Source organism: Rhea americana, unplaced genomic scaffold, assembly GCF_003343005.1.
Source record: "Rhea americana isolate MKP2758 unplaced genomic scaffold, rheAme1 scaffold_523, whole genome shotgun sequence".
NCBI classification, from domain to species: Eukaryota; Metazoa; Chordata; class Aves; order Rheiformes; family Rheidae; genus Rhea; species Rhea americana.
Window position 1 is genome coordinate 21,784 of NW_028186672.1, and position 27,369 is coordinate 49,152.

Below are 27,369 nucleotides of genomic sequence, written 5' to 3' on the forward strand. Positions count from 1 at the left end.
CACTCACGCTGCAATCGAGCCCTATCTACCCTACCAACAAGCGCTCCCGGAAGTCCAGCCCACACCAGGCCCARAGCCAATGAGAAAGCAGTATTAGCCGTCACGACGAGCGCACCAACCAATCAGCGCACGGCTCGGTCGGGAGTGACGAGGTGCGGGGCCAATGAGAGCGCGGGCGGCTGGCGCCCAGGCGCGCTGCCTCACCTGCTTCTCCTCGCCGGTCTCCTCGGCGCGGGCGCCGGTACCGAGCTGGTCCGCCATGGCGGCGGCGACGGCGGCGGCTGTTACGGTGGCGGGCGGGCCTTACGCGCCGCTCCTCGCTCCCTCCGCACCGCCTGTCACTTTCACTGTGGAGCCAAAATGGCCGCCGCCGCCCCCCTAACGTCTCCGCTCGCCGACGGACAAGCGCGGTGCCCAATGGGAGCAGGGAGGAGGCTGGGATGACATCATACCTGGCCAATCAACGCCTGCGGGAGGCTGGGAAAGGGGCGGGGCGAAGGGGCGTCCCGGCCGGCGCGCCAACGGGCCAATAGGAAGTGAGAGGGGAGCACGGGAGGCAGAGAGGGTGGGGTCTCGGATTTGATTGACAGCGAGAGTCACCAATAGGCAGCAGGACTGGCCCCGGGGACCCAATGGGCGCAGGCAGCGTGCGGGGGGCGGTGCCGCGGCTGCAGCCGGGGCGGGGGCGCCCCCTGCCGGGCGGGGGCGGGGCCGCAGCCCTGACTATCCCCCCCCCATTGGCACCCTGAGCCCGTTCATCCTGGAGCCTACTGATGGCCAGCCTCGTGTTTTGGCACTGCGGGGGCACCAGGAGCCTTGGGGTTCCCCTCGCCTCGGGCCAGGTAAAACCCTTTCTAAACACCGGGGAAGAAATCACCATGCACGGGGACCCCTCTGCGGGCAGGGCGGCCGTGTCCGTCTGCCCGGCACCTGTTCACTCTGGAGCCTACTGAGGGCCACACGGCGGGGTGAGCAGCTGAGGAGGGGAAACTCTTTGGTAGCATTAATGCAAGAGAGACAAAGCGAGGTAGCTGTTTTCTGCTATCAGCAGACCCCCCCCMCAAAAAATATAATAATACCAACAAGCCCCCCCAGACGGCAGCGGCGGCACCTTGCGGAGGCCGAGCTCTGGCGSGCGACAGCGAGCTGCAGCTCCGTGGTGGGGTGGCGTGGGAGACGGCGAGCACCGGGCACCCCTCCCCACCCGCCACCCCCACTGCTCGCGGCACTTGCAGGCTGCGGGGGCAAGAGGGGCGCGGGCAGCGGCYGGCCCGGCCTTCCTCCCCTTCCCTCCTCCTCCTCCTCTTCCCTAGACGCCGGTGCCGCTGCCGGGGGCTCGGGGCAGCGAGGAGGGGAAGGAGGGATGCAAGGAATAGGAGGAGGGATGCAGGGAAGGGAAGAAGGATGCCGGGAAGGGACGCGCCGCAGGGAAGAAGGGCTGCACCGGCTTCGGAGGCGCCGGCGGGCGAGGGGAGGGCAGCTGTGGCCCYGCGTCCCCCCCCCCGCTGCCACCGCCGCACCGGGCAGGGACCGCGGGGCGGCCGGGAGCTTCCTGCGCCCCGCGAACCCCAATGCGGGGTGGCCTAGGGCGGCCGCTCCGCTGGGGAGAAAAGGCCCCCAAACCTAAAATAAAAATGCAAACCAAACCTGYGCCTTTGGGGGCAATTGTCCCAGATTTGGTTAAAAAAAAATAACAAAAAGAGGAAAAATCTTGCTCATTGAAAAGGCTGCTGAAAGGCTTCAAGGTCCCCAGGGCCCCCCAAAGCGCTCAGAGCCCCCCTGAAACACCCAGGGAGCCCCGGGAGGTGCTCAGGGCCCCCCCCGGCCGGGGTGGGGGGGGGGAGGACCCCCGGCTCCACGGGGTCCCCGTCCCAAGGCGGTCGGCGGCGTCCTGGCGGCTCCCCGGCCCGCAGCGGGTGACCGGTGCCCRCCCCGGGCGGCTGCGAACAGCCCCGCAGAAACACCCTCGCCGCGCACAGCCGGACRCCGGGCTGCAGCCGGATCGGTGCAGCAGCGGAGCGGAAACGCCCCCGGGTCCAGCCCCGAGCCTTCGGCCTCGGCGCCGCCTCTGCTCCGGCCGTTCCCGATCCGTTTTTCCCCCCCCCTTCTTTCTTGCAGGTCCGCGATGGATTCCCAGCGGCTGCCTCCGGCCGGAGCAGAGCTGCGTCATTCCCCCGAGGGCGCCGGCTGCACGCGGGCGCAGGCGCGCGCCCGGGCACRGACGGACAGACGGACGCAGGTGCACGCGGGTGGACGTGCCCACGCTCAGGGACRGCCGGACGCACGCACGCTTGAGCGTGCAGACGCGCGCACGCAGCTGGACGCGGGAACGGGTGGGCGCTCATGCGTGTGGACRGACAGGCGGACAYGCGGAGGCGGTATCCRGGGGGGCCGGGAGAGTGGCYGGGGCCGCGCGTGCAAACGCAGAAWCCTTTTATTACAAAGAGCAGTTGGACCCACAGCGGCTACGGACTACGAATTTCAATGCCCGAGGCTCCCCCAGGGCGCAGCGAAATACCTTAACGCTCCCTAAAGGAGACTGAAGTTGGAGAGGAGAAGGGGGGAAATAAAGGTAATAAATCACAGTTTAACTTTTCCTAAAGTGACTTCGTGGGGGAAGGAGGGCGCCGGGAGGCGTTTCTCCACCGATGCCGATGAAGATCCAAAAGGTTTCGGCTTTCCCCAGCAGCAAACGCTYGGGACCAGGGAAATGCCTGTAACATCCACGCAGCTGGGAAATATCCGGGAAATTCCTTCTCCGGGCCGGCGTTAGAGACACCTTCGGTGCTTGAAACGCTCCGGCTCGGGGCACCCCTCCTGGCAGAGCTATCTACGTAGGTGAGAGCATTTAGCTCTCTCCGAGTTGGAAAAGCAAAAGTCAAGGAAAAAAAAAAAAGGCGGCAGCTGCTTCGCACAGATCGGCAGCGAGGTCTCGGCTTCTCCGGCCGGCAAGGAAGGAGGCCGAGCAAGCGTCACCCTCGCGGCGAGGCCCCCGAAAGAGCAGCAAAACCTTAGCGTCCCCGCACGAAAGGYGGCGACGGAGCCAGCCCGAGCGCGGGGCCGGCGCGACTCCTCCGCAGGCCCGGCCTCCAGCGCGCCTCGGCCCCCCCCCCCTTTTCCCCGTGGTTTGGAGCCCTGGACCGGTTTGGATGCCACGTGCAAAGCCAGGGCCACACTCGCACTCATCCTCCCAGCCCCTGCCAAGGGAAGGCGAGGGGAAAGAGCTAAACCCACAACAGTGCAGAGCCCACCYGGCGCTCCAGGAAATTCCTGGCCTCGTGTTGAGAGGGTGAAGCTCTGCTGTCCAGTTTGTGGGGTTCTCGGGGGGCTTTAAGACTTATTGAAGGCCGCCAGGACGGCCCAGATCATCTCTGCGCCTTTGGCTTTGGGAGCTTCCACCTCAGGGTCCAAATCCAGGAGGTCCTTGGACCTGTTCATAGCCAAGTCGTACTTGTCATCTGTCAGGCTGGCAAAAACGTTCTCCAGAACGTCCGAGGAGTGGGCCAGCACCAGGAGAGCCAAAGTCCTGCGATCCATGCGCTGGGGGTCGTTCACCCAGCGCTCCAGCATGCTTTCCTGGAGCTTCTTGACCAAGCGCTGCTTCTCGGTGGCGTTGCTGACGGGGTGGGTGGTCATGTCGAAAAGCAGAAAGTTCTGCTTCTCCGTGGTGAGGATGCCTTTCTCCACCAGGTTCTTGGCTATGCGTTCACGCACGTTCCTCAACTGGTACTGCAATTTGAAAGGGTTCCAGGTTTCCCCTGTGGGAGAATTGACCCGATTTGACCCTGGCGCAGGTAGARCCTTGCTCTTTACCCCACCCACAAGCTGTTCTGCAGCCCCAACACCCTGATTCCAGCCCAGGACAATCCATGTCTGCAAAGCCACAAGTCCCTCCTGCAGAAATCCYTTTCCAGCCTCTTCCTCCTCTCAGCCACTGTGATTTGCTCTTCCCTGCTATTGCTGCCCTGCTTCCCCATAACTCCAGCTCCATCAGCCCCCCTTGGCAAAGCTCCCAGCAACTGCAAGGTGCAGCAGCCCGAGGTAGCTCCCTTTGGAAAGCCCCTTCTACCCAGGACCTCTGGGCCTGAGATTCATTAAAGGCTCATTGTTAAAAAGTAGACAACGAAGAGCAAGGTCCAGGCTTCATCTGAGTTCCCAGCAAATAAAACCTAGAAAACCTTTCCCCATCCCCACGTTCAGCCTTCCCCTGCCCTGCCCTCAGGTCGGGTGTTCTGCTCGTCTCTGGTCAAGTGGGAGCATGGCCAAGTCACAGAGAGGAGACAGGCCTCAGGGACAGGCCCAGAGAGACCTGGAGAGCCCACGTCCCTAACTGGGCCTACCAGTGAGCAGCTCTATCCAGGTCTGCACCGTTTCTGCAGACTCTGTAGCCTTGATGTGTCGGAGGGTCTCATCCAGCAAGACATCACCAGTTGGAGCATCTGACTTTAAGAGCACCTAGAAAGATACATTGAAAACACGGGGTCAGACTAGGACACAGAGCTGCCGCTTCCTTTCCAGAAGATCACCAAGAGCCCCAGGATTTCACACTGCTTCCGCAAAGCGCACTAAAACCAGACCCAAGCCGGGGTGGATGGAGCCTGGGCTGCAATCAGTGGAATTGCAGTTACACAGCTGCCACCCAAAGGCCTGTAAGGCACCACCACGCCCCAGGGAAAGCGCTGGTACTTAGAGCCGGCCTGAACACAAAGCAGGGCTCGAAAGAAGCCACCTCAAGTGACTTTGGATCAGAAAGGTGGCTGAGTGSCCAGGAAATCTGCCCAGGAGGCTTCAAACCGCAGCCCCATCACACAGAGGGTCTGGGGCAGGGCAAGGCACTCTGCTGTTACTTTTCCTCCCGATCCCAGCTCAGACTAAGGCGAAGGACAGTTCCTGCGGTACCTTTACCTTCCTGTCCAGCAACCTCTTCTTTCTCATGGTGAGGGGCTCCAGCTGGATCCGGCCTCGCAGCGCCAGTTCAATGAGGATGCCGCCTCGCAGGCCTGAAGAGATGCAGTCGTTCCAGAAAGACGTGTAGCCCTGGGGGAGAGGGATGATAAGGGGAGGAAACACAGACGAGTGGATGTGCCAGCGCTGGTGCTGCTGGGCTCAGCTTCCCACCCCTCCGAATCCAGTCCATCTGCTGAATGGATTTGTGCCCTTCTTCCTAAGCCTAGATAGCGACATCAAAGAGAGAAAAAGCCTTTCCCCAAGCRGTGAGAAGGACTTGACAGTCTGCAGGGTAAGGTGGTACCCTGCAACGAATCCCCCCCTCCCCACCCTGAGGCTCAAATCCTCCTCATAAACATTGAGCAATTCAGCCCATGCACTTCGTGTTGCGCTTCCAGCCTCGCAGCACTTCCCTTTGCAGGGCAGCCCAGGCGGGAGCCCGAGCGTTCAGGCAGGCAGCTTTGCCAAAAACTAGATCTCAAAATAAATAAATAAATAAAATCTCATCAGGCTTGAGCAARAACGAGAAAAATAAAGCCTCTTTCGCCTGCAAAATTCCTCGCAGCAGAACACGGCTGCTGCCCCAGGGTTAAGGAGTGCTGGACTGTAACAGAAGGGATGCACGTTTTGCTCCATCCTGCTCCTCAYGACCTGCCCGTCTCCCTGCGTGTACGTAGACATGCACGCGGGAAGCGGAAGGCGAAACCTGCTCTTCTTCTTGGCCTCTGCTCACTAAAGGGTCGATTCTGCCCCCCCGCGACAAATCAAATCTCTTGGGACTCTGCCGGCATATGCCTCCTCTCTTTCCTCCCTGCGCTCAGCTGGAGGTGGCTCAGCAGCTGGCACGAGCAGCATCCAAGGAGCAGGAACTTTCTTGTAAGGTCAGCTTTCCCAGATTTTTTTGTTATCCCAGATAATGAGGCAGCTTAAGAAAACACAAAAGCCCCCGCCAATTCCAGGCGTGCCGTGAGAACGATTTGCAGTACCAAGATAAGGCTCCTCAGGCCTGTAGAAAGAGTTCTCCCAGCTGTCCGCAGCTTCCTCCTAAGCCCAAGGTGTGCAAACCGGGGCAGAAGCGCACAGCTCCCATTAAGGGGCAGATGAGCCCTTCCCCAGATTCCACTTCGATTAATTACATCCCCCTGGCTTAAATCTGCCCTGCAGATTTCTGCAAGTGAAAACAGGATATTTAGCTGAGGATGAATGATCTGTGCTCGGCAATGCTGTGGACTGGAAAATACGCACCAGGTCTTCTGGAAATGGGCAGATTTGGCTTGAGAGTTCAGTGGTCAGTGAGCTAGATCCTACACAAGAAAGCCACGCGGTTTGGGGATTTCGATTAGATTCACTCCGACTTAAACCAGCACGTTCCACATCCGGYCCCGCGCACCGTTTTCTCAGCCCTGCATGGGAAGAACGGCTGCTGTATGAATCTCCTCAGCTCTAAAAAGAGCCATCACTCAGTGTGAACGCCTATCATCTCGATTCCGGCATCACAAGCTCTCCAGCAGCYGGTCCTGAGGGTGCACGTGATGCAAACGCCTGAGGATCGCAACAGTCTTCACCCTGGCACGAATGCTCAAGTCCTGACCCTGAGAAGCGCAAGCACCGCACTCTTTCTGGCATTTGGCAGAGCAACAAGAATGTGCAGAGGTCTGGAAAACATGACCTACGAGGAATGATTGAGTGAATCGGGGTTCTCAGTCTAGGAAAGAGAAGACTAAGGGAGAATATCATTAAAAGGTTCAAACGTGTAAAAGGCAGCTGCAAAAAAAGAATATTCAGCTCTGCACTTGCACTGTGGATTAGACAGAGTCCTGGGCCRACACTGTGGCCGAGGAGATTCAGCCTAGCACCAATTAAAACAAACTCCAAAGACAGCAAAGCTTGGGGACAGTTTGCAGTGGGGCAKGGAAAGGAAGCCCGTATCACTTGACATTTAAGAAAAAATTCAACAAATCCTGTTTCTCAGGAGAGAGCTGGTCATGGGTTTGAAGCAATGGGACAACCTAGGCAACCTCTYGAGTTCCCGGCTTCCACCTTTATCTTCTCATTAGAACAACGCCTAGTTGTTGCAGCCTGGTGAGCGTTTTATTGTGGCAGGCCCTGTGCAAACACAGGAGAGTCCTCAAATTTCAAGCAAAATGGACAAAAGGGAGGGCTGGAGGGAGCAGCGGAGCTGGAAACAGAACGCTTGTGTTCAAGGTGAGCCCGACTGAGGGGCGAACGAAGCAGGACGCGGACTCACCACGTACTTATTTACAACGGGACACCAATGCGCCAGAAACACTACGGCTTGTTCACGGTTGTCGCTCCCTTTTTGTTCATCTTTTTCCCTCGTAGGAGCAGGGAAAAGGAGAGAAAGGGTAGATTTAAAAGTTACTGGGAGACTAAAGTCAAAGCAATCCAGCAAGTCTCCTTCGCTAAAGAAACAAAGTTARGAACATGCAGTTCTCTTAAACAGAAGTTTTTACAGCCCACAAGGATAAACTCTTGTCCCCAAAGCAGCTGTTCATACAGTGTGTTTTGACACCGGATTGCTCAGCTTGTTTAACACAGAGAACCATAAAAGAAATTAAAATCTTTATTTGCTTTCTTCACTTCCTTGTTAAGAAAGACAAAGAAACCCTTCATCCTTGCCCCGTTAAGACCTGCTAAGTTCTGCCCACAGGAGACGCACTGTTTTTTAACACAAGACCTCTAGAAAGAAGTTCTCCAGAAAAGGATTTGGAGATTACCAAAGGTTGCAATTTACTCGACTGAAGGGAATATCCCCCCGGAAAGTTTTAAGAGGCTCCGAAATCAGAAAAATTGAAAGCTCTTGGGTTAATTTCAGCTTCTGAAATCAGACTGGTTACAAATGCCAGGCTGGTGTTCAGCCAGTTTTCCCCAGATGGAGAGACTGGCACTTAAAATAACGAAATCACACTGTGAGCTCACTGGATTTGGCTAAAATTTTCTACTTTATCCAATCATCGAACCACACATCAACGACAGAGCTGGGAAAACCTGATGCCTGGGATCCCAGCTCCATGCCAGGCTTTTGCTACTTCTGGTTTTACCGTCTTTGTGAGGGAGGAATGAGGAAGGACAGATAGGGAAAGAAAAAAAAAAAAAAAGGCGAAAAGTTTTTTTCTGATCCATTGTGTTCTCCTATCTTCCAGGTGATTAGAGAACTGCTCCTAGCTGTTTGTAAGGAATGCTTTCTGGGTGGGACAAGCCTGCAAAGGAGGTAGCAAACAGCCACCACCTCCGAGGAGAAAAAAATGCAGAGTGGAACGGGGCTGCTTCTCCAGTAATCCAGCCGTCCCGAGAAACCAGGCGCTCTGTGTGCTCCGCGCCTGGCTAAGTTGTGCGTCCAGCAGTGGTGTATCAAACATTAACTCAGCARACAATGCCACCTCCCCACAGGAGAACCAAGCCAAAAGAAAAAAAAAAGGCTGAAAAAACAGCCTGAACGCCCCATTTTTGAGAGAGGGCAGCAACATTTGTCAATCCTGACATCGACACAATCGTAAAGGGAGGATTTTTGAAAGAACATGACCCTACCTTCTCCAACAGGTGAATGTGAGTTTTGATTTACAGATCCTTGGCTGAAGCTCTGGCTTGCTGGGTTATAGTCTAGTTAAACTAAGCGGACAGAAAGCCAGGCACCTGACTTTACTCCAGAGACCCCAGTCTCGTCCTAGAGCAGTGGGATACTGAGGAGGATGGATTGAGAGCCTGCATGCCTGGGTTCTCACCTCTCTTCTGAGAAGGCAACAAGCAACCATGCAGAAATACATATTAACCAAACCAGGAACGCGCAGTGTTGTCCAGGAAGAGAGCAGACACCATGCCACGCTCCCAGGCTGCTATTTGCTCCAAAATTATTTGCATGATGTTCTCCTTATAGCCTTGCTCTCCTGTTACTTCCTATTCCGCTCCGTGAGTCCTAGATCTTATCTAGGCTTGTTAAACAGGGCAGCTACAAGCCTGTCACTTATGCAACCACACCACAGCTTTAACAGCTGCAACGTTTCCTTTCCTCGGGGTGGAAAGATGGGCCCATCTGAACYGGAGCTGAAAAACCTGTGTTTAAAGTTCTCCTCTGCTATTATCATCCTGAGAAATACCCTGGGTAACTGGTTAGCTTCTTTGCCTCTACTTCCCATCAGTTTGACAGGAATAACAGCATCACTTTCCCCCAAAGAGATCAAGAAGATACATGCATTAAAGAACATGAAGCACACAGACACAACAGATAAGTGCTCGGCAGCTCAGAGCCAAGTGATGGCAGAACTTGGTGCAAGATAGTCTTTTCCTTTCTCAACGGCTTGCTCCAGGCAGACTTGAGCAATGCACTGCTACCAGCAGATAAGCTCAAAGCAGCTCAGTCTGCTCACAGGCCCATTCCAGCAGAGAACACCCTGTCTCTGAAAATAAACAGCTGGGAAGTTCATATACTGCTGTCCAGGAAAGCTGTCAAACCGGCACACATCAGGGGAGGTAAGTGCCCCTTTTTCCCCAGTGCCTGGAGCTGCAAGATGCCGTTCCTCCCTGGCGAAGGACGTGGTCACTTGAAAATAGACATTGCTCCTACCTCCCTTATCATTTCCACATTCAAACTTATCCTGCACCTGCTTTGAACTTCTGGTCCAGCTGCATTCTTTCGTCTTGTCTCTTCTCTCAAAACCTGCTCCAGATGTTTCTCACATCAATTTTTAGAAAAGTGTAAACAGTGCTCAGAAGGCCTTTGCGTTTCACCTGCTGGTTTCAGATAAGAAAGCTTATGTGGGTTTGGGAAGAGGACATTTGCCATCTGACACGTAAGGTACGGCTTCTTTTACCCTAGCTCTTTGGCTCTGACAAAGAACAAACACACCTTTACTCTGCAAACAGCAGTAAAGCAGTACTGTATCACATCTCTCCTCTCCAGCTGTCCCCGTGGCAGAGGTGATGGGACAATACTCACAAGGTCCTCCTCAACTGCTCCTGCACACAGCTGGGTTTCAGCTGCAGASAAAGGTGGTTTCAGCTTAGTAGGCTGACCTGGTGCTGAACTGGATTTGGAGGAACGCACATAATCCCTTCTGCTGCATACCGAGAACCTCATCTCCAGAGACACCAGGACAGCGCTTCCACTGCTACATGGGTGACAGGGCCAGTGAGAAGCACCTTACCTCCTTGTCCTTCAGCCCCAGAAGCAGCACCTCTTCCATGAGGGTGAGGCGGATATCTTTGGAGTCATTGGCGTCTTCATCGTTGAGATCTCTGTCCGCAGCCGTGTCTTCCTCGCTGTCAGGCTTCTTGTCCGAGCTCTTCCCTCGTCCTCGATGCGTGAGCGTTGTCATCCTCGCCTCTGACTAGGAGCACAAGGAAGCAAAGTCTGCACCAGGTCTGAACACGACTGGCTACCACAGTGTGACGCCTTAAGAGCTGAGACCCAGACTCCAAGGAGGGATGCGCGAGGCTGAGGGAACCCTGCCCTTTTTACCCAGGAATTTTCAGCTCACCCCTCCCAGGATGGCTGTACAAGAGTCACTGCTAGGGAGTGGTTGCCTGTAACTTAGCGACACGTTTAAAGAGACGATTGCACCTTCACAGAGGTAACAAGGAACTTGAGTCACAGCAAAGTCACTCAACCAAAGGGACCTCCTGGGCGCGCACACGACGGCGAAGAGGTTAAGGCTCGGGCTCTCCCGGATGCCGGACRCTCGGCAGAACCCCAGGGCAATGATGGAAGAACGCCCTTGTTTCGGCTGAGCTTTTTCTCATTTTCCCTCCTATACAACTTAGCCGCTTGCAGCCRATACTTACCTGCGTAAGAAGGGTAAGGAGCTGCCCCTTTTGTTTTCAAACTCCCAGGCTGCTAACCCAAAACCTTTCACGAGCACTTTAAATCCCCAGCTCTCTCTCTGCCATATCCTCCACCTGACCCCCGGTCCCCAACCACCCTACGCTGCAGGGGCAGCTCAGAGTCCCGTTAAAAAKGCACCGTAAGCCAGGAAAGGAGCTGGATTTAAGCATTACAAGGGCAGCAGGCTGTGGGGGGGCAGGTGGGAGTATTTCCTGCAGCCTCTTTCCACACTCCAGGAATAGATTAAAAGCCCGGAAAGACGCATCCACCTCGTCTCTCCCTCCAGCACAAAACCTCCGCGCAGCAATAATTAGATTTGACAACTTTYCCCCCCGCTGAGAGACGCAAACAGCAAGGCTGAGACGGGCCAGCAGCCTCCCTCTCCGCCTCCTCCCCGGTGGAGTTTCAGCCCCGGAGAAACGCAACCCGGAATAACAAATCGCCCGGTTCAGCCAGCCTTACCCGTGCTCGGCAGGTCCTCCTCCCTCTTTCTCTGAGGCTCCTGCAAGCAAACTTCGGAGCAGGGGAGGGAAAAAGCTTCCTGGGTGAGCGGGGCAGGGGARGGAGCAGCCCAGCAGCTTCCTGGCCTCCCGGTAACACAGCTCGGTGCACCGCTCCAGCAAATGGGAGCCTCCAAGGCCGGGGAGCCTCCAATGAGTGCGGCCAGCAGGCCGCGGCAGCACGGGAAGCAGAGGGTGGGATTTCTCCTCCTCCTCTTCTCCGGGAGCAAGGCACTGGGGTGTGGAGCAGTGCGGCAGGGCCCTGGGGCTTGGGTTGCTGTCCCCCGCCTTGGGGGACAAGGGGCTGGCCCTGCTTCCTCCCTGCTTCCCCACGCCACCGCGCCGGGCAGAGGGTGCCCAAGCCCCTCGTCCCTGGTGCAAATCATGCAACGTGTTTTTTCCACACACACCTGGAAGAGAGCAAAACCACGGTGTCGGTCAGGCAGGGCTCGGTGGGAGATTTCCGCCTGCGAACAGCGGCTTGAAGCAGGAAGAGGGGAGTCCTTGGCTGTAAAAGYGAATAAATACATTCATAAATAGTTGCAAAGGAAATCTTGTTAGATCAGACTGCGAAACTGGCAAAGCCTGAGGCTACGCAGTGACAGCGTTTGATAATTAAATCCCAGCCATCCGGTTCAGTGCAACGAACTGGAGAAATGAGCTGCAGATCTACAAACCCCTCTCCAAACTGCTGTGAAAACCTGCGCCCRAAGACACACAGGGCTCAGGGTTTAAGGCAACCTTCCTGCCAATACAGCTAGTTTTCACTACCAATACGTTTTTCMAACTATTTTCCTCCTTTGCCCTCTGGGATAGCTCGAGGAAGAGAGCCTTGCTTGAGAGCAGAGTGTTGCCACYGGTTTTGAGACAAAAGGATTAAAATATTGCAGGGCTGCGTGAAGAGACTCTGCACTTTCAAGGCAGTTGGATGGTTCTCCAGAAAGAGCTTTTAGATGGCTTTGAGGGAGAAGGGATAAAACCCAGTATTTCACCAGCTTAGCTCATTTTATCACCACTCCCTTTCCCATAAAACACACAAAAATGCCATACTGGAGGGAGTGGAGAGCCCAGAGCTGGGACGCGAGGTAACAGAACCGGCTGGACAACCCACCAGGCAGAAGGAAGATGTGCCGTTACGGGACGAACGCAGACCAGAAGACACTCACCACCTCCGCCTTCCTCGCTCCATTTGCTCCCTACCTGCTCTGCCTCGCTGCTCACACCCCTCCACTCCCATCAAAGCCACGCGAGGTCAGCACCCATCCAGCCTGGGTGAAAAACAAACTGACCGTATGCGATCAACCTACAGCTCCAAAATATTACCAGCATTTCATTTAACCCCCAAACATACTCCAATCAAAGCGGTCAAGAAATATGCAAACTGTGGAATAACATTCTTTTAATTGAGAAATGCAATAAAAATGTTATTAGTCAAAAAAAGAAAAAATCAAGAAACGTTCAGCTATTCATGTTCTATTTAAACACAGTGGTAGCTCCTAGCCATGCATAAATAGCTTCACTCCAATTCATTCGTAGTACRCAAAATTAACAATTAATTGTTTATAAAAAATTAAAATGGCACCATTTGACTCCTGCAATTAATCATTTCACATACACGCAGGTTTGTTTTTTCAAGTTTTTCATCTTACACCATTTCAACAGATGCCTGCCACAAATTAGCACTTTGCTTGTAATCACACACATATATCACATCACAGCTGTATGCACATCCTGCATTTTGGCAGGAAGTATGAAGATASGAATAATGCTTTTTATCTCGAATGTGGTGCCTGAAGTCTGGAAGAAACGCATGGAATCAGGCCATCTAAACCTTATTTCTGCTTACTATGTAGTAGTAAGGAAAATCATAAAACTGCTGCAATTGACAACGCAGGTTTCCTGAACCAGCTCGATAAAGCTCCAGAAATTAACCTGAGACTTCAGTTTTTAATGCCCTGTCAGACAAGTTCAGAACAAGGAGTTCCTAAGCTTTTAAATACAGCCCAGAAAAGAATGATCAGTGACATAACCTCATGTTTCAGTTACWGGGCATACACAATCGCCATCGGGATTTAAATACAATGTTAGCAGAGCATCAAATCCCCCCAAATCATCTTTGTTATGGATGTGTTCTTCAGAGATTGCATCAGTAGTTAAGTATCTTCTRTCTCTCCAGATGGCAATACAACCACCTACATAAAATAACTTACAGTTTCTTCAACTAGGCTTGACAGTTTTTTTCCCCTTAGATATCAAATATACTACATTTCAACTATAAATGAAACAGAAAACATCCCTAAATGATATTTAAATATTAACATTCATATTAAATAACAAATTGAAGCAATATTGAGATGAATTCTGTAAACAGCAGAAAGATGGATATCTAAAACTGCTCCTTTGGTTCACTAATTTTTCTCCTTTTTGGCAGAACATCTTGACTGGAGGAGAGTTCAAACTGATGAACCTGCCAAGGAAAAGTAATTATTGTGTTACCAGTTGCTGCTCTGCACAAACTCTGGCCTGCTCCCCTGTGTTAACAAGCGTAACATGGAAAATACTGAACAAGACTCCGTTTTATCGAATTATTTCTGACATACACTTGTATGGAAAGACCGGGATTTAGCCTTTTGTCCTTCTGCTTTTGTTTATTTAAAACAATTAATTTTAAAAAATTCTATTAAGTTCATATTACCCCCCCGCCCTGAGAAAAACATGGCAATAGTGAGCATACACAAAATAATGGTCTTCCTTTAGAGTAGTCAATGACAAATCTCAAAAATACAGTACATGAGCCTGAGGGTGGAAGTAAAAAATGGTCATTAGATACCCTAATGGTGTTAAGCAGTATTTTCAAAAATGACTGAAATCATCTGAATTTTATGTCTCTGTTTTGTGTATTTGTGGCAAGCTCCGATAGCTCTTTTCACATGCTGCTTTCACAACAGATTTTTATGACCCAGACCAACTTGTCTTCTGGACTTCTTTAGAATATTCTGCTGAGGAACCAATTTTGCAATGTTCCCCAGCTTGATTTTCATCAGCCTTTCCGGAAATAAAGCAACTATTAGTTTATAAGACAACTACCGGCAACTACTGAGCAGCACATTATGAATCCTTACGCAAGTACTGTTCCCTAAGCTGCATTAAAAATTAATGAAGAACTTTCCCGAATGGCAACAGGAAGGGTATGATTTTCCATGGTCATGATATGTAATTTCCTCTCYTGAGTGTAAATGAAGAAAGCATTTATTTATTTACTAGAATGGCAGTATTCACCCCACAGCTTTTTTTCTGAGAAAAAGGTACCAGTTACTCTCAATGTTCACAAATAAGAGATACAGAGGTATAGTGAAGCRGTCACACAGGTACTGTGGCAAGTTGCTCACAGAGCAGAAGCTGCAGTTCTGGGTTTATACAGACTAAAGGTTTCCCTCAGCCTTAAAACACTAAAGCTACCAAGGACAGTTGGTAATGGCAGCAGCCACAGACAGGTGCCCAACATCATCTCCTCAGGCTAAGCTCTATCCTGAAGACAACTTCTATTCCACTTATTTAAGACTCAAGGAATTTGGCTCCCCCAGTAGCACAGACTAAGTAAATCTGCTGCAATGTGAATAAGCAAAAAAATAATGGATTTTTCTTGGCATGAATGAGTCATGCATCTGAGATCAGAATTACAGCTCTGTTTTCCAAGTAAAATCACTAGTGATCATATGGTACAGTGGGCTGGGATCWCTATTGGCACACGCTCCTATCAACAACGGATTAAAGTAGCAGGGAGTTTGGCTAAATACATTCTCAAGAAAGTCAGTCAATCCTAATGAATCTTTCTCAGCCTGTGCAACTACTGTAATGTTGAGCTTTTACATTTTTGGAACAAACTTTCCTTTTCTTTTTGACAGTAGGAATTCAAATGTCTTGAAGCTAATGGGTATTTTGTAAGTGATGAGAATCTCTTTCTTTCAACATGTATTCTATTAAAACTTAAAGAGTTTTATTCTCTATCTGGAACAGAAAAAGCAGAAAGAACAAAATAAAACTGATACTAACAGTGCTGGTTTGAAATATCTTTCCACTTCTTGTCCTGCTCTCTGACATGTGAAGTTCAGACGTCTTATGCGCTAAATGATCGACCTAAAATCAGAAAACAAATGTTTGCCTTATGACAGCAGTAAAACACGTATCTATATCTAAAAATATATATATTTCAGAGGCAACTCCAGAGTTCAGCCCTGTACTGTACAAGAGCTCTGGCTCTGCTCACCACAGCACTTGAGCTGAAATTTAACTACAATAGTATTTAAGTCAACAGAACTGTTCACAGCTAGATGCATTCAGCTGCCCCAACAGATCAAAGCATCAGTGATATTTATACATTAAGTCACTTGCAGGTACCTGGGGTTATTCTGTGTAAGACATTTTTACACAAGACATCTTAAGGACCTGTGTTTGAAGTAGTCCTCCATGCTTAAATTACACAATTTTGCTATGTTCACGGAATATAGTCCGTTTTGATTATTACTCAACAATGACATTTATCTTAGGCTTTAATCAACTTTTCATCAAGTATTTCAGTCGGTCAGAATTTGAACAGAGAAACTGCTATTAAGAAATGTATTTAACTATGACAATTTCACAAATACAGAAATTATTTTCCCAGTTCTTTTGCTATTACTCAGGTCATCTATTTGTTTTGAAAACAGCAATTTCTGAACAAAAAAACAACAGCCTTTTGTTACTGCTTTTGGTTAACCCTTGAGTGTGTCTATTTTTTTGTGAAAAACTGAGAAATAAAATACAGATGCATTTTATTGTTGAAAATCCTCATTACAGTACATTTTCAGTAGATTGCCCATTAATTGCTTGAGGTAACTCAAAATAGAAAACACAAGCAGCAAAGCAGCTTTGCAAAAGCTCYGAGAAAAAAATTTAAGGGTGCTGAAAAGCACTATCTTCATACCTGGGGATTAGAAACATACRGATTTCGATTCTCTTCTGCCTTGGTAATTTCATCTTCTTCACAAGTTAAATTTGGTTCTAGAAGAAATATTGAAGTACATAGTTGAAAATGCGCTAACAGCATTTTAACACCAATGCTTTGATGCAAAGACAAGACACGCTTTAAAAATGCAATGATTAGGCTCTCCTCTGTGCTCGAAAATAGCTAACTTTACCAAGCTCTCTTTAATCTTTAGTTCAGTGATTCCAATTTTTATTTACACGATTTCCTAGCACAGACACGTAGAAGGTATGTTTATGCTAAGCAGTATGGATTTACAAAAACTATCCCCGGAGAAGAAGTGGGCTGGATGCTGTGTCTTCCTTAYGCGCAGCACTGCTAAAGGCTTGTCTACAGGAGTGTTTATTTCAAAGCAAAAAGCCTCACGGACTCTTCTGCCCGGCAGAACAGGCGTGCAGCACTGCGTGGCCGCTCTGGCACGGCCCCTGCAGTTTCTGAAGCCCACTGCCAGCAGATGGCTCCCATTTCGTAACCCAGCCACACACAACCACCAACTTTGGCWGCAGTTCTTGTAACTACAGAGCCCCTTGTCACTGCATGCAGCTGCACAAACAGGCCACAAAGAAAGAGGAGGAGGAAGGAAGAATGAACAGTTAGTTCTGGAGAGACTGGGCTTTTTTAACCCGTACAGTTTGTTTCTAGGACAAAGATGTTAGCACGAATTGGCCAAAGATGACTACACTTTGGCCATGGAAAACATTTCAGCAAACAACTTCCAGGTGACAAATGCTTTTTTTTCCTGACAATCTCTACAAAAAGTGCTGTTATCTCACACTGTCACAGCTTGACAGTCTTCATGAGATCACAAATCTGTTGCTGCATTGATGTCAATGGGAAAATCCTATGGTCATAATAGTTATTCCTTTCCCCCTTCCTTGATCTCCCAGAGATCACATCCATACACCAGATTACTTTGTGTTGCCTTTTTTGGCATGTTTTGGGAACTTTTATGAACTTCTAGAAATACTAGTTGTTGCTATCGCAGTTCTGCCCAMTTCTAGTGTTTTTTCCACTGACGAAGCTAGTCTACCAGGGGTTTTTCCTGCACATACTTTATAGGTTTCCTTTAGTATTTTTTTTTCAAGCAGTGTAAAAGTAAGTTTGCTTCTTTCACGCAGTTGCACACTTTAAAGGTTTTAAGTGCCACTATTTAAGTATGGCTTGCACACTGCAGTCTGTGCAAACAGTGGTGGGCTTGAACTAAAGAACACTGGAATCCAGGCTTTGTCCAACTGCCTTTGCAACGACTCAGAAATCGTGGTAACTCCATGAGGCTGACAGTCACATTTGGGTTGGGAGGACCAAAAGCCTTGACATCGATAGACTTGCTGTTTTTGTTAAAAAGTGATGCTTTCAGACGTTTTTATAAAAGTTTCCATTTCTGAAGGCTGCAGAACCTGAATTATGCTTCGAAGGGGATACTGCTTTAGGGAACTGCTGAAGGAAAGTGAGCAGAGCGCAAGCAGCAGCACTAATGGGCTCTTCTTCTGGGTACCATGTATTCATATAGCCACAGTTACCTCTACCTCTGCTTCAGAAAAAAAATCTGCAGGATTCTCATCCAAATACAGGTTTTTCCCTCAGATTTTGGTCATAAAATTCCTTTTTTATTTCACAGCTGGAGACCTATTTTTGTTCTCTTACCTATGTGAGCGTATCAAGAGCATTTCTGAGAATACTTGTCTACATTATCTCTAATGTTCTTCCAAAAAGTTGCACAGTATTTCCTCTTTTTTTTCTTCTCAAGTTCAAAATGCTGTATGCAAGGCAAACTGACGTTGTCTAGAAGCTATGTACAGAGTGTCTCCAAACTGAGGAAGTCGGCAAGTAGTAACTCATTCTTTAGTTCCTTTGGTGGCAARGCTTAATCTTTGGACAACCCCCCTGAATGCGAGGTGCTGTTYCTAAAGCCTCCCCAGGGCTTTCAAGGGACTCAAAGATATGTCATTTTTCACTTTTCCTAAATTCCTTAAGATCTTACTGAAGGGAAACTTCTGCTCAGAAATCACTAAGAACAGGTAGCTGGTGTACTGCTCTCTAGGGTTTGCCAGACTCGAGACAGCTTGGATCCAAATCCTAGGACACTGAGAGACACTAAGGTACGGCCAGGGAGCGCTTCCGGAGGTGGATATGGTCAGGCTGCTGTAGCCAGGTCAGTCATTTTACCACTTCTGCTTTCAGAGCCCACAGTGGAGGACATCTGTATGATTCACGTAAGCGAACAGCACAAGTATCTACTTATAAAGGCTAAGAGAAGAAAAAAAAATGTAACAAGACAGGTGCTGCTATTTTTCCATCAGAAATGATCAGCAGATCCTTCCTAATGTCCTGCACAGTGAGAAARGCAAAACCATTTATTTCATAATGAAGGAGAAGGCAACTTTGTCTTGCAGTGTTAGATCCTCAAAATGCTTCCTAAATCTTAAGTTTCATTTATGATCTGCAGATTTCTCAAGTTTAATTGCCTACTGAAGCAGTTATACTAGAATTTTTTTATACAGAGTTAGTATCATTGGYATTTTCTTGACAAGAGCTTTGCAATAGATTTCAGCTCATGATTTGCTTTTTGCTGTTACTCAACAATTTTTTTTTTGTGGCTTCAAACTGACAAAACCCAAAGTGTTAGGTTTTTACTTGAAGAAGCTCAGTTCAATGAGATCTGTCCTAATAAGCATGCCTCACTAGAATTTGTACCTATTAAAATAAGAAAATTCACTTTCAACCACCAAAATGCTCAGTGTACCTTAGAAGAGAAGCGGGCACACAAGTCAACTGCGTAGTAAGTTGTGAGGGAAGGCAGCTGGAAGAGTCACTCAAATACCCAGCAGCACAGATATAATCATGTAATTGTTCATATAATGAAATATATTGAGATGAAATTACTGATTGTATCAGGGAGAGAAAACCACAGTAATTAACCACTTACTTTATACAAAGAAAAAATGTCCGTGTAAAACTATCTATCCATATGATATAACTCGGTCTATCATGGAGTAAACTCTGTGTACATGAGCCCCAACTGTCTCATTTGATTCACAATTGTATGGACTGAAGTATGGACTCTAGAATCAGACCATGGTCCTACTGTGGTCAAAGTTTAAGGAAAAATATGGCTAAAAGTAATATTGCTGCTGCATTTTAATGACTGAAGCTGTCAGGATACAGTCCAAACACCTGCACCTTCAATGAAAATAGACCTAGACCCTTTTTTCCTGCAGAGTTGTTTCACAGGTCTGCACTAAATTACTTTTGCAATCTTTATGCAGAAGTATATTAGTTAAAAAGATTTTTTTTCTAATATGTAGCCTATTAAATTTAGCTTTAATTCTGATAAAAATGGAACATTAGAATTTTGTAACAGAAAAATGAAAACATGCATATGATAAAGTGCTTCACAAAACAAAGCTGTGATAGATGATAAAGGAATAGYGAGGAAAAAGAAAAAACATGATGTTAATTTGAAAATAGTACTGTATCAGYAAAGAGAATCCTCATGTTAGTAACATCAGAAAGAGGCACAAGCTGAAAAAAATACATAAAAATTACCTTCAACTTCCGAAATATTTACGTTTTTCCCATCTTTCACTTTATTATCCAAGACAGGATCTTCCTAGATTAAAGAAGAGGTCTATCACTTACTGCAGACAAGTAAGAGGGTTCCTACTCACAGATGCTTACAGCCAGATCTTATTAGATGGATTCTTGGTGGAGTAAACTGCRTTAAAATAATTCAATCTAATATGGAATGTATAGACCAGCTCAAATTACTTAATTAGCAATACAAACATACATTTAACTCACTTATAAAGACACATCCACTCAAAATATTAAAATCATAAAAAATAAGATATTAAAGCAAAGCTATCAGGGCATCAATTACCACCTTTACATTGCCTGCAAAACAGCAATTCAGAGGCATACGCAGGTTGAGGGAAGGGTATTTCCAYCTTTTTGCCTACAGCCCCTGGGCACTGCTGAGGGGGAGGGGCCACAGGCCCTGAGGCTCTGCCTCCTTCTCACCTACACTAAACATACATCAGCACCTTCCCCACTCCTCCTAAAGGTATCCACTGCTCACCTTGGCCCACACCAAGAATATACGCCTCCAACTACTGAAGCCCTGCAGCAACATCGCCCTCCCAAAGAGCTGTCCCAGAGGCTCTAGCACCGACAGCTSGATCCACGATCTGTTGCAAGTTTTATGCATTTGGTAGGTTTTTTGCATTTTTCTGGGCAGGGGGAAGAACAAGCGAAGAACTCAAGAAGGATCAAGTTTGGTGCAACTTTAGCTATGCCATCACCAGCTCTATTTACYGCTCTACTGAAGCTTGGTTTATGGGATGCTTCTGAGCAAATTCATTGCCCATCTACCACCATTTGAGTGGGACTGGTATGGGCCAGCCCTGTGGACAGCCCCAAGGAGAAGGCTTCCCRTGTACCCTGTGCTCCAAACACACCAAGCAGCACCATGCACCTGCGTCACGAAGCTGCCACTCTGCCTCTCACCCTGCCACTGCTACAGAGCTTTGCAATGACATGACACTGCYGACAAGCATTATGCACTYGTTAATACTGGCACACACTTYTAACAAYGACAGACTGCTAAGGGCAACAGCARAATTAAAACAAATATGCAGGAAAATACATTATCTTGTCCAAACATATCTGCAAACACCAAATGCTCTTCTAGAGGTCTATCAAAAGATGCAGCAAAAGCATTAATGACCTTCTGCTGGAATACTAATCACAGAACATTTCAATATGTTATATTTTGAGCTCTTACATTCATGTGCTGGTTCTGTTCTTCTGTATCATCTTTGTCCAGTTTGAGCACCTGCAGAGGCACATTAGTGTCTCCTTGCTTTAGTATGCTTTTATCAGCATTTTCCATTCGTTGTTTTTCAGTTGTAACTTTAACTTTCAGCATATGAAAAGGCGTTGGCACTTCACCCACATTTAGGTACATTGGCTCCCCCTCAAATATCATGCCCTCACATTCACCTTCCTTAAAGCCAGGAGGTTGGTAATCAGGTGGTGTAACTGCAGAGAAGAGTTTATGAAACGTTATAATGAAGCATTTTCTTGTAGAAGTTGTTTTTGTGAAGATGAAATAGATTCTTCTCCAAATACTACCTTCATCATAATAAAACAGCTTCATTGTCAAGCAAACATCATTTGGTAGCGGACCCAGGTTTTGCATCAGAACATAGATCTTGCGAATGAGGAGGATACTTGCTTTCTTCGTGTCTGCACACGTGATGGTGGAATCATTTTGTTTATTCTTACTAGAAACGGATAAAGCATTCAGATTATATAGGCTGATTACAAGCTCTGCAATTCCTAATAAAATCTAAGCAAGCTGTGTGTTTTTGATCTATATCCCGTACCTAAAAGGAGCAGGTGCAATTTGAAAGCCCCAGTCCTGCTAAGTGTCACAGATCTGCTCCCTTAAACACTACAAATATCACTACTGACAGGAATGGTTACTGATTAGGAAGTGCACCTCTACAGACTCTTTGCATCCAGCTCTGAAGTTTTCAGTCTTCCGCTCTACAAGCAGTAGCAGTAAGGTAAAATCTTGGTCAACTAAAACAGAGCTGCTGTTTCCCCACCACCACATCAGTCTAGTATGGGCCTATGCTAATATGCTGGAGCAGTCAAGATACAGATTCACATCTCTTTCCACCAGTACTGTTTACAACACTTGCAACTTCTTTCAGACAGAAGTAGCCAAATTTGGTGTCTGGGAGAAGCTTCTGCTAGTAAGAACTTGCTACATTTTAACTGTATGTCTTAAAATAAGCAGCTTCCTTACAGATGTCCATAATCTGATAAAATGATTAGCCACATTTTCAGAGTAGATCTAGCTTAATAGCATGTTTGCTTAAACTAAGTCATTAAGATCTAGAATCAAGAAAACACTAAATAGATAAAAATTGAACCAATTTTTTAGGTAAAGCTGGTTTATCAAAGTCACTGTAAAACCACAGAGCAGAAGAAAGTCAAGATGAAAATACCTGCTGAAGTCCAGGAGTGGCCCATTGTGGGTGTATTTGAATTTGAAGTGGTAACATTCTGTAATTGTCTACAAACAAATGCAGTTATTATTGAAATATCAGTTGTCAAGTGAAACACACCATCACTGCTGGCTTTTTTTTGGTCCAGTAATCTATTAACCATGTATTTTTTTAAAACAAACAATGTAGTAATAGCTAAAACTCCTTCTTGATGGACAGATTTCTAATGCTGTAATGATTAACAATACACACATTATGAAACTGTCATCAAATGAGTATCTTACTTTTTTCCAGGAATCACCATCATAATCATCATAATATATTTTGAGAAACTAAGTTTTAGTTCAGTTTCTAAAAGGAAATATTCAAATTTTAATCACTGTAATTCACACACATCACACAGAGATATGGTGACACCCAGTGGCTAGTTAAAACATACTTCATTTCCCTCAAAGAAATTCCAAAAATCTATTACACAGGGTTAGGAAGATGCATTCTTTACAGGCATTTAACTCCACAAACAYGCTTAGGAGTTTCTTGTGCTTTCCTGAGAACAGTCTGATAGTAGATACTCAAATGCAACACACTACATTGCAATTCTGATTACCTCTAGGATTCCTCCATTTGGTATTTTGAAATAAGTCTTCTTCTACATGTGTAAGTGCTATTGCTTGTATACGCCTATTTCATTATAAGAACAGGATATAAGGATTATCATTAGTCATTCAATAAAATATTTTGCCAGGTTTACCTGAGGATCTTCTGGATGAGTGTAGACCTGTATTTTTAAAACAAAGACAAGAAACAGATTAAGAACWGTACGCATATCTAAGTATTTACTTTAAAATGTGGGATGTATTTTTCAAAGATACTTACTGCTAGGACAATCATTCTTAGCTGTTGGAAACATAAGAATATTAAAAAAAAAACACATTTAACCTATTTCATAGACCACTTTTTGTGTATTTCTTTAGCTCTGCAAGTCAATGCAGGCCAATATAGTTCTGTTCTAAGAAAGAAAGCTTTTCATGTGCTTTATTCCTGATTTGTTTAAGAAAGAACTTGCTCAACTGGCTGAGAAAAACTCCTACTTCCCAAACTTTAAAGTGTTTTTGTTTTYAAAAATATTTTCTTGATATGTGTACATCCCACATTGTAACATTTTAAAGCATAGTTATTCCATACCCAGAAGAGTCCTGTAACCACAATGGCAGCTAGTGGAATTATATAAATTAATACTTCAATACATTTAAGTTATAGTGGAAGACTTACATATTTCTTCTGCAAGGCATCATAGCATCCTAACATCCTGCAAAAATCAAATAATTTTGTCCATCTACTACTAATTTCCATTTGCTTTGCTTCTGATTAAATAAAATATTCCCACAAAATGAAATTCTTGTGTTTAGTCTTCTTAGTATTAAATTACTGGAGTAATAAATAATGCTTATTCCATTATTCTGTCTTTTTATTAGTAGTAATAGATGTAAGTAATCACTRTCTTTGTAACACCCCAAATCATCCTCTCTTTGCAGAATAAGAGAAAATATAATCTGTGAGTAAATAATTTGCAAGTAGAAATGTAATGTAATTGTATACTCATCATTTTCAAAGACTTTCTAACATACGTATTCATTAATCAGTTAGTAAGTCTAACTACTTCAACCGAATATGGACATCTCCAAAGCACAAAGGAGTCCTGTTATTGCTTTTATTCACGTTACAATTTACTTTAACAGTAACATGCAAGAAACAGAAGTCATGAATTAAAAGAAAAAAAACAACAACAAAAAAAAAAACTTACCCGTGATTTTTGCTACCATTTCTTTGGAAGATAGGGAACGAGCAAAAATTTTTTTCACAAGTAGCTGATGCTGAGTGAAGAAATGATACTTACCTGTGAGCTCCAAACAGGTAGCACGCACCCTTCACCCAGAAACCAGAGAGCATTTTTTTCAGCATCCACAGGCACGTCATGCCACTGCCCTTGCTAGTGTTTGGTGAGTGAGTGTAAGGTGACATTCACTCGGTGCCACTTCAATTCTCTACCACAGAAGATCAATTAAGAAATTCCAGGCTACAGCGAGGAAGCCTTCCCTTCCCTCCTCCCATCGGAGTGACGGTACGCACACATTCAAACAGTGGATGACCCAATTATACCTTCTAACATCACTACTCCGACCTACATCTGCAGCGGCTGCAAGCCCCCTCTGCTGAAAGCAGCACCATTTCTGATGCTYGGCCTTGTAGTATGACTGGTACAAGTGTGAAAAGAACAAAAATGGTCTTTACAAAGGCAACAAAAAGAATTAGAGAAACGAAACACTTCTTTGCAGTGCATGGATGCAGCTGGAGCTTTACTACAATGTATTGTTTGGAAGGTCATTCCACCTTCCTGGTCTCCTAAAAAAAATGTGATGCAACCTGTAGGACAACTGAAGCCTGTGCATGAAATTGCTGCACCCTTCAGCCTAAGCTTCAGAACTGTAGAGCTTTGAGGACCACAGGAGTCACCTGAAATTTCCTGTTGGAGACTGAAGCCACACTTGCAGGTGCCCTGTAGTGAATTAACTGTAGGCAACAAACATCTCAGCAATCAGAGAGCACCACAGCAGAAAAAAATAAGCAAGTCCATTTCAAACATACGATGAAAGAAAACATGTATTTATCAGGTGCTCTTTGCCTTATAGGTGTTTCCAAATAGCAGGGAGAGCACCACRAACAGATCTCTACCATTATTGCGGGGCAAAAAGCAAACAAACGCCCTGTATCACAGTGTTAAGTATCACTGGTCTCAAGCGACGTATTTAAACCTCAACCATGTCAATGCGCWAGTGGACCGTCATTCACAGACAGAACTCTGTTTTTCTGTGTAGTAGCCAACAATACTGCTTTTTCTTACACAAGTCTGAGAGCAAGACCTTCAAATACAAGATGCAAGAATGGTGACAGGTTTAACTTGCATGAAAATACTGTGCCTCATATTCAACTATAAAGGAATTATTGGCTAGCTTTTTGCATTTATCTGCACCTTGAGTAGTCACATACATCAATGAAAATTGGCTGTAAAGCACCAGCATTTCATAAACCAAGATTTGTGCTCTATTAAGCTGCATTAAAGAGTTTGAAGTCTTCCTAAAAATGCTGTACAAGTCAACTCTACATTTATTGAAAAGAATACATTTTGATTTTCATACAGGAATCTCTTCATAGAGACTACCACGCACAAACACAAAGGTAGTTGTTCATTTGTAGCTGAAAACAACCAGGAAGGTAGTTTTCAGAATTTACACACTTTTAAACTGTTACGTACATACTGTCATTAACATACCATTTCACCAACTGAGTTGATCCAGGGCAGTTCTTGTCTTCCCTCAGAATTTTGACACAGAGATCTCAAAAACAAACAGAAACATTCTTTTTAAAAAACTTATAAATACTCAAGTTTATGCAACTATAGCACTAAAAAGAGTTAAGTTCATTCTCAAAAAGTTTATGTCAAAGAGCAGACTAAAATTTTCTTCACTGACAGGTTTAGGCATAATTTTAATTGCTAGGTCGGCTTCATCACTATCATTAATAAAACCCAGCCAATGACTGTATTAGCCATTTTCAATTGCTGTAATGAAACTTTACTGTTATCTTTAATTGAAAGGGACTTCAAAAGCACRTGTTTAAGCTTCACATCATCCCTACGACAATAGATTCTGCAAACGATCTTGAAAACAGCTCGTTACCATCCAAGTATCTTGTTCCATAGGCACTTTCAGGAAAGATTCCTCTTAGATATGTAATGCAGGATACAGCCACTGCAAGGAGTCTCTTCACTAATAACAAAGACTGCTGCTCAGTAGATATTTTATTAGGAAATACAACTGCATTCTGAAAGTTAAGAGAAAGGAAAGTATTARTCTCTCAGTCTCCGTTACAGAGGGCCTGTTTCCGTTCACATTCGGAAACGCACRAAAAAATGCTTTTTTGCTCATTAGCTTGCTATGCATTCTTTCCTACTTTTTTTTAAACAGCAAGTAAATTTATGCAGAACATATGGTAACGCTTTTTCATGACCAAAATAATCTACCGTGCTGAAATATGTAATAAAATTGTACCATTGAAGTCCTTTGCCTCTGAGCAGTCGCCATTTTGCTGATACTGTTCTGCCTGCTAACAAAACATTTGCATTAGTACATGTGCAACTGTTCACGAGCACACAGGAGCGCAGGTCGCAGCCAGCTTTAACAGCTTACTACCTCAACCTATGAACCTTCTGAAACCATGCAAGATTCTGGAGAATCAGCAGTATTAGATTTCTGATTTTCACTTAAAATGGCTAATTAGGGAAGAAGCTGCACTAGCTGAAGCTTAAGAGATGGCTGCACACACACTAAGTGAATGAGCACAAGACAGCTGTAGCCCAGCCACCACCCCCCTCTGGTATACATCTGCACAGACCTCCCCCAACTTCATAGCGCTTGGTAATTAAGACTGCRCGTGTTTATATAAAGCACAAGCATTTAGAGGAGATGCTCCCAAGTACGAGCTGGCAGCAAGCCTGACAGATCTTCAAAGGATCCTAGAAGATGCTCTCCATATTGAAGCTATCTCCAGCCAAAGTCAAGCCACCACTTCTGAAAGTCTGGGCCGTTTTCTTTCAGTTTAAACAAAAACACAGCAACACCCACCTCTTTCTGGCTCCTTGCACCTATCTGCATTTTAATTAAGCTCAGAGCCCTCAGTGGCATATGGATACTCAAGATAACCCTTYCCATTCCCTACTGCCGGAAAGGAAGAGGTGCATCTAGGCCCAAGGACGGCTGAAACACCACAGTCCAGCGTACCCCCCCCCAACATAAGCAGCAATCTAACCACCACCAGCACAGCTATCTCAAGGCAGGGCTGGACTCAGCCTTCAAGAGCTAACATAAGCACCATCTCCTTGCACTGCCATGCCTGGGGAAGACGGCCCACCATGCCAGCCAAGAAAATGGCCACTCAAAACCCCGTAATGACCAAGGAAATGGAAGCAGAGGGCGAGAACTGCAC

The 27,369-nt window shown here is 46.5% G+C and overlaps 3 protein-coding genes across 5 annotated transcripts in view; all 3 read right to left on the bottom strand.

The window, feature by feature from the left end:
- ENSA (endosulfine alpha) overlaps positions 1–374 on the bottom strand; it is a 9,449-nt gene extending 9,075 nt beyond the window's left edge. The window contains exon 1 of the mRNA XM_085318156.1: positions 205–374. Coding sequence (XP_085174282.1) covers positions 205–261 — 57 coding nt within the window. The 5' untranslated portion in view covers positions 262–374. The remainder of the gene's footprint in view (positions 1–204) is intronic.
- A 2,042-nt stretch (positions 375–2,416) lies between these two features.
- Positions 2,417–11,467, bottom strand: GOLPH3L (golgi phosphoprotein 3 like). 3 transcript variants are annotated; one of them, XM_085318160.1, is made up of 5 exons: positions 11,249–11,467; positions 10,110–10,292; positions 4,906–5,037; positions 4,341–4,455; positions 2,417–3,758 (listed from the first exon to the last, which is right to left on the bottom strand). In XM_085318160.1, the coding sequence occupies exons 2-5, from the start codon at positions 10,278–10,280 to the stop codon at positions 3,331–3,333; spliced, it is 846 nt and encodes a 281-aa protein (XP_085174286.1). In that variant the 5' UTR covers positions 10,281–10,292; positions 11,249–11,467; the 3' UTR covers positions 2,417–3,330. The 3 variants fall into 3 exon arrangements, with proteins under 3 accessions (XP_085174286.1, XP_085174284.1, XP_085174285.1); XM_085318158.1 differs by having other exon boundaries at positions 4,900–5,037; XM_085318159.1 differs by lacking the exon at positions 11,249–11,467 and adding an exon at positions 10,747–11,176 and having other exon boundaries at positions 4,900–5,037.
- Positions 11,468–13,645: 2,178 nt separating this feature from the next.
- Positions 13,646–26,477, bottom strand: HORMAD1 (HORMA domain containing 1). Its single transcript, XM_085318166.1, has 13 exons — positions 26,436–26,477; positions 26,064–26,208; positions 25,658–25,721; positions 23,599–23,635; positions 23,203–23,223; positions 23,078–23,104; positions 22,327–22,394; positions 21,443–21,594; positions 21,093–21,349; positions 19,856–19,919; positions 16,250–16,326; positions 15,340–15,423; positions 13,646–13,753 (listed from the first exon to the last, which is right to left on the bottom strand). Exons 1-13 carry the CDS (start codon positions 26,466–26,468, stop codon positions 13,673–13,675), a joined length of 1,110 nt encoding a protein of 369 aa, XP_085174292.1. The 5' UTR covers positions 26,469–26,477; the 3' UTR covers positions 13,646–13,672.
- Between the last annotated feature and the right edge of the window lie 892 nt (positions 26,478–27,369).

Bases quoted from the DNA above. Each gene is read 5' to 3' on its own strand.
- GOLPH3L (XM_085318158.1), bottom strand. From the start codon at position 10,280: ATGACAACGCTCACGCATCGAGGACGAGGGAAGAGCTCGGACAAGAAG. The intron at 4,456-4,899 runs GTACCGCAGGAA...GTATCTTTCTAG, and splicing joins TGCTGGACAGGAAGGTAAAG to GTGCTCTTAAAGTCAGATGC. The intron at 3,759-4,340 runs GTAGGCCCAGTT...ATTCTCCCACAG, and splicing joins CTGGATAGAGCTGCTCACTG to GGGAAACCTGGAACCCTTTC.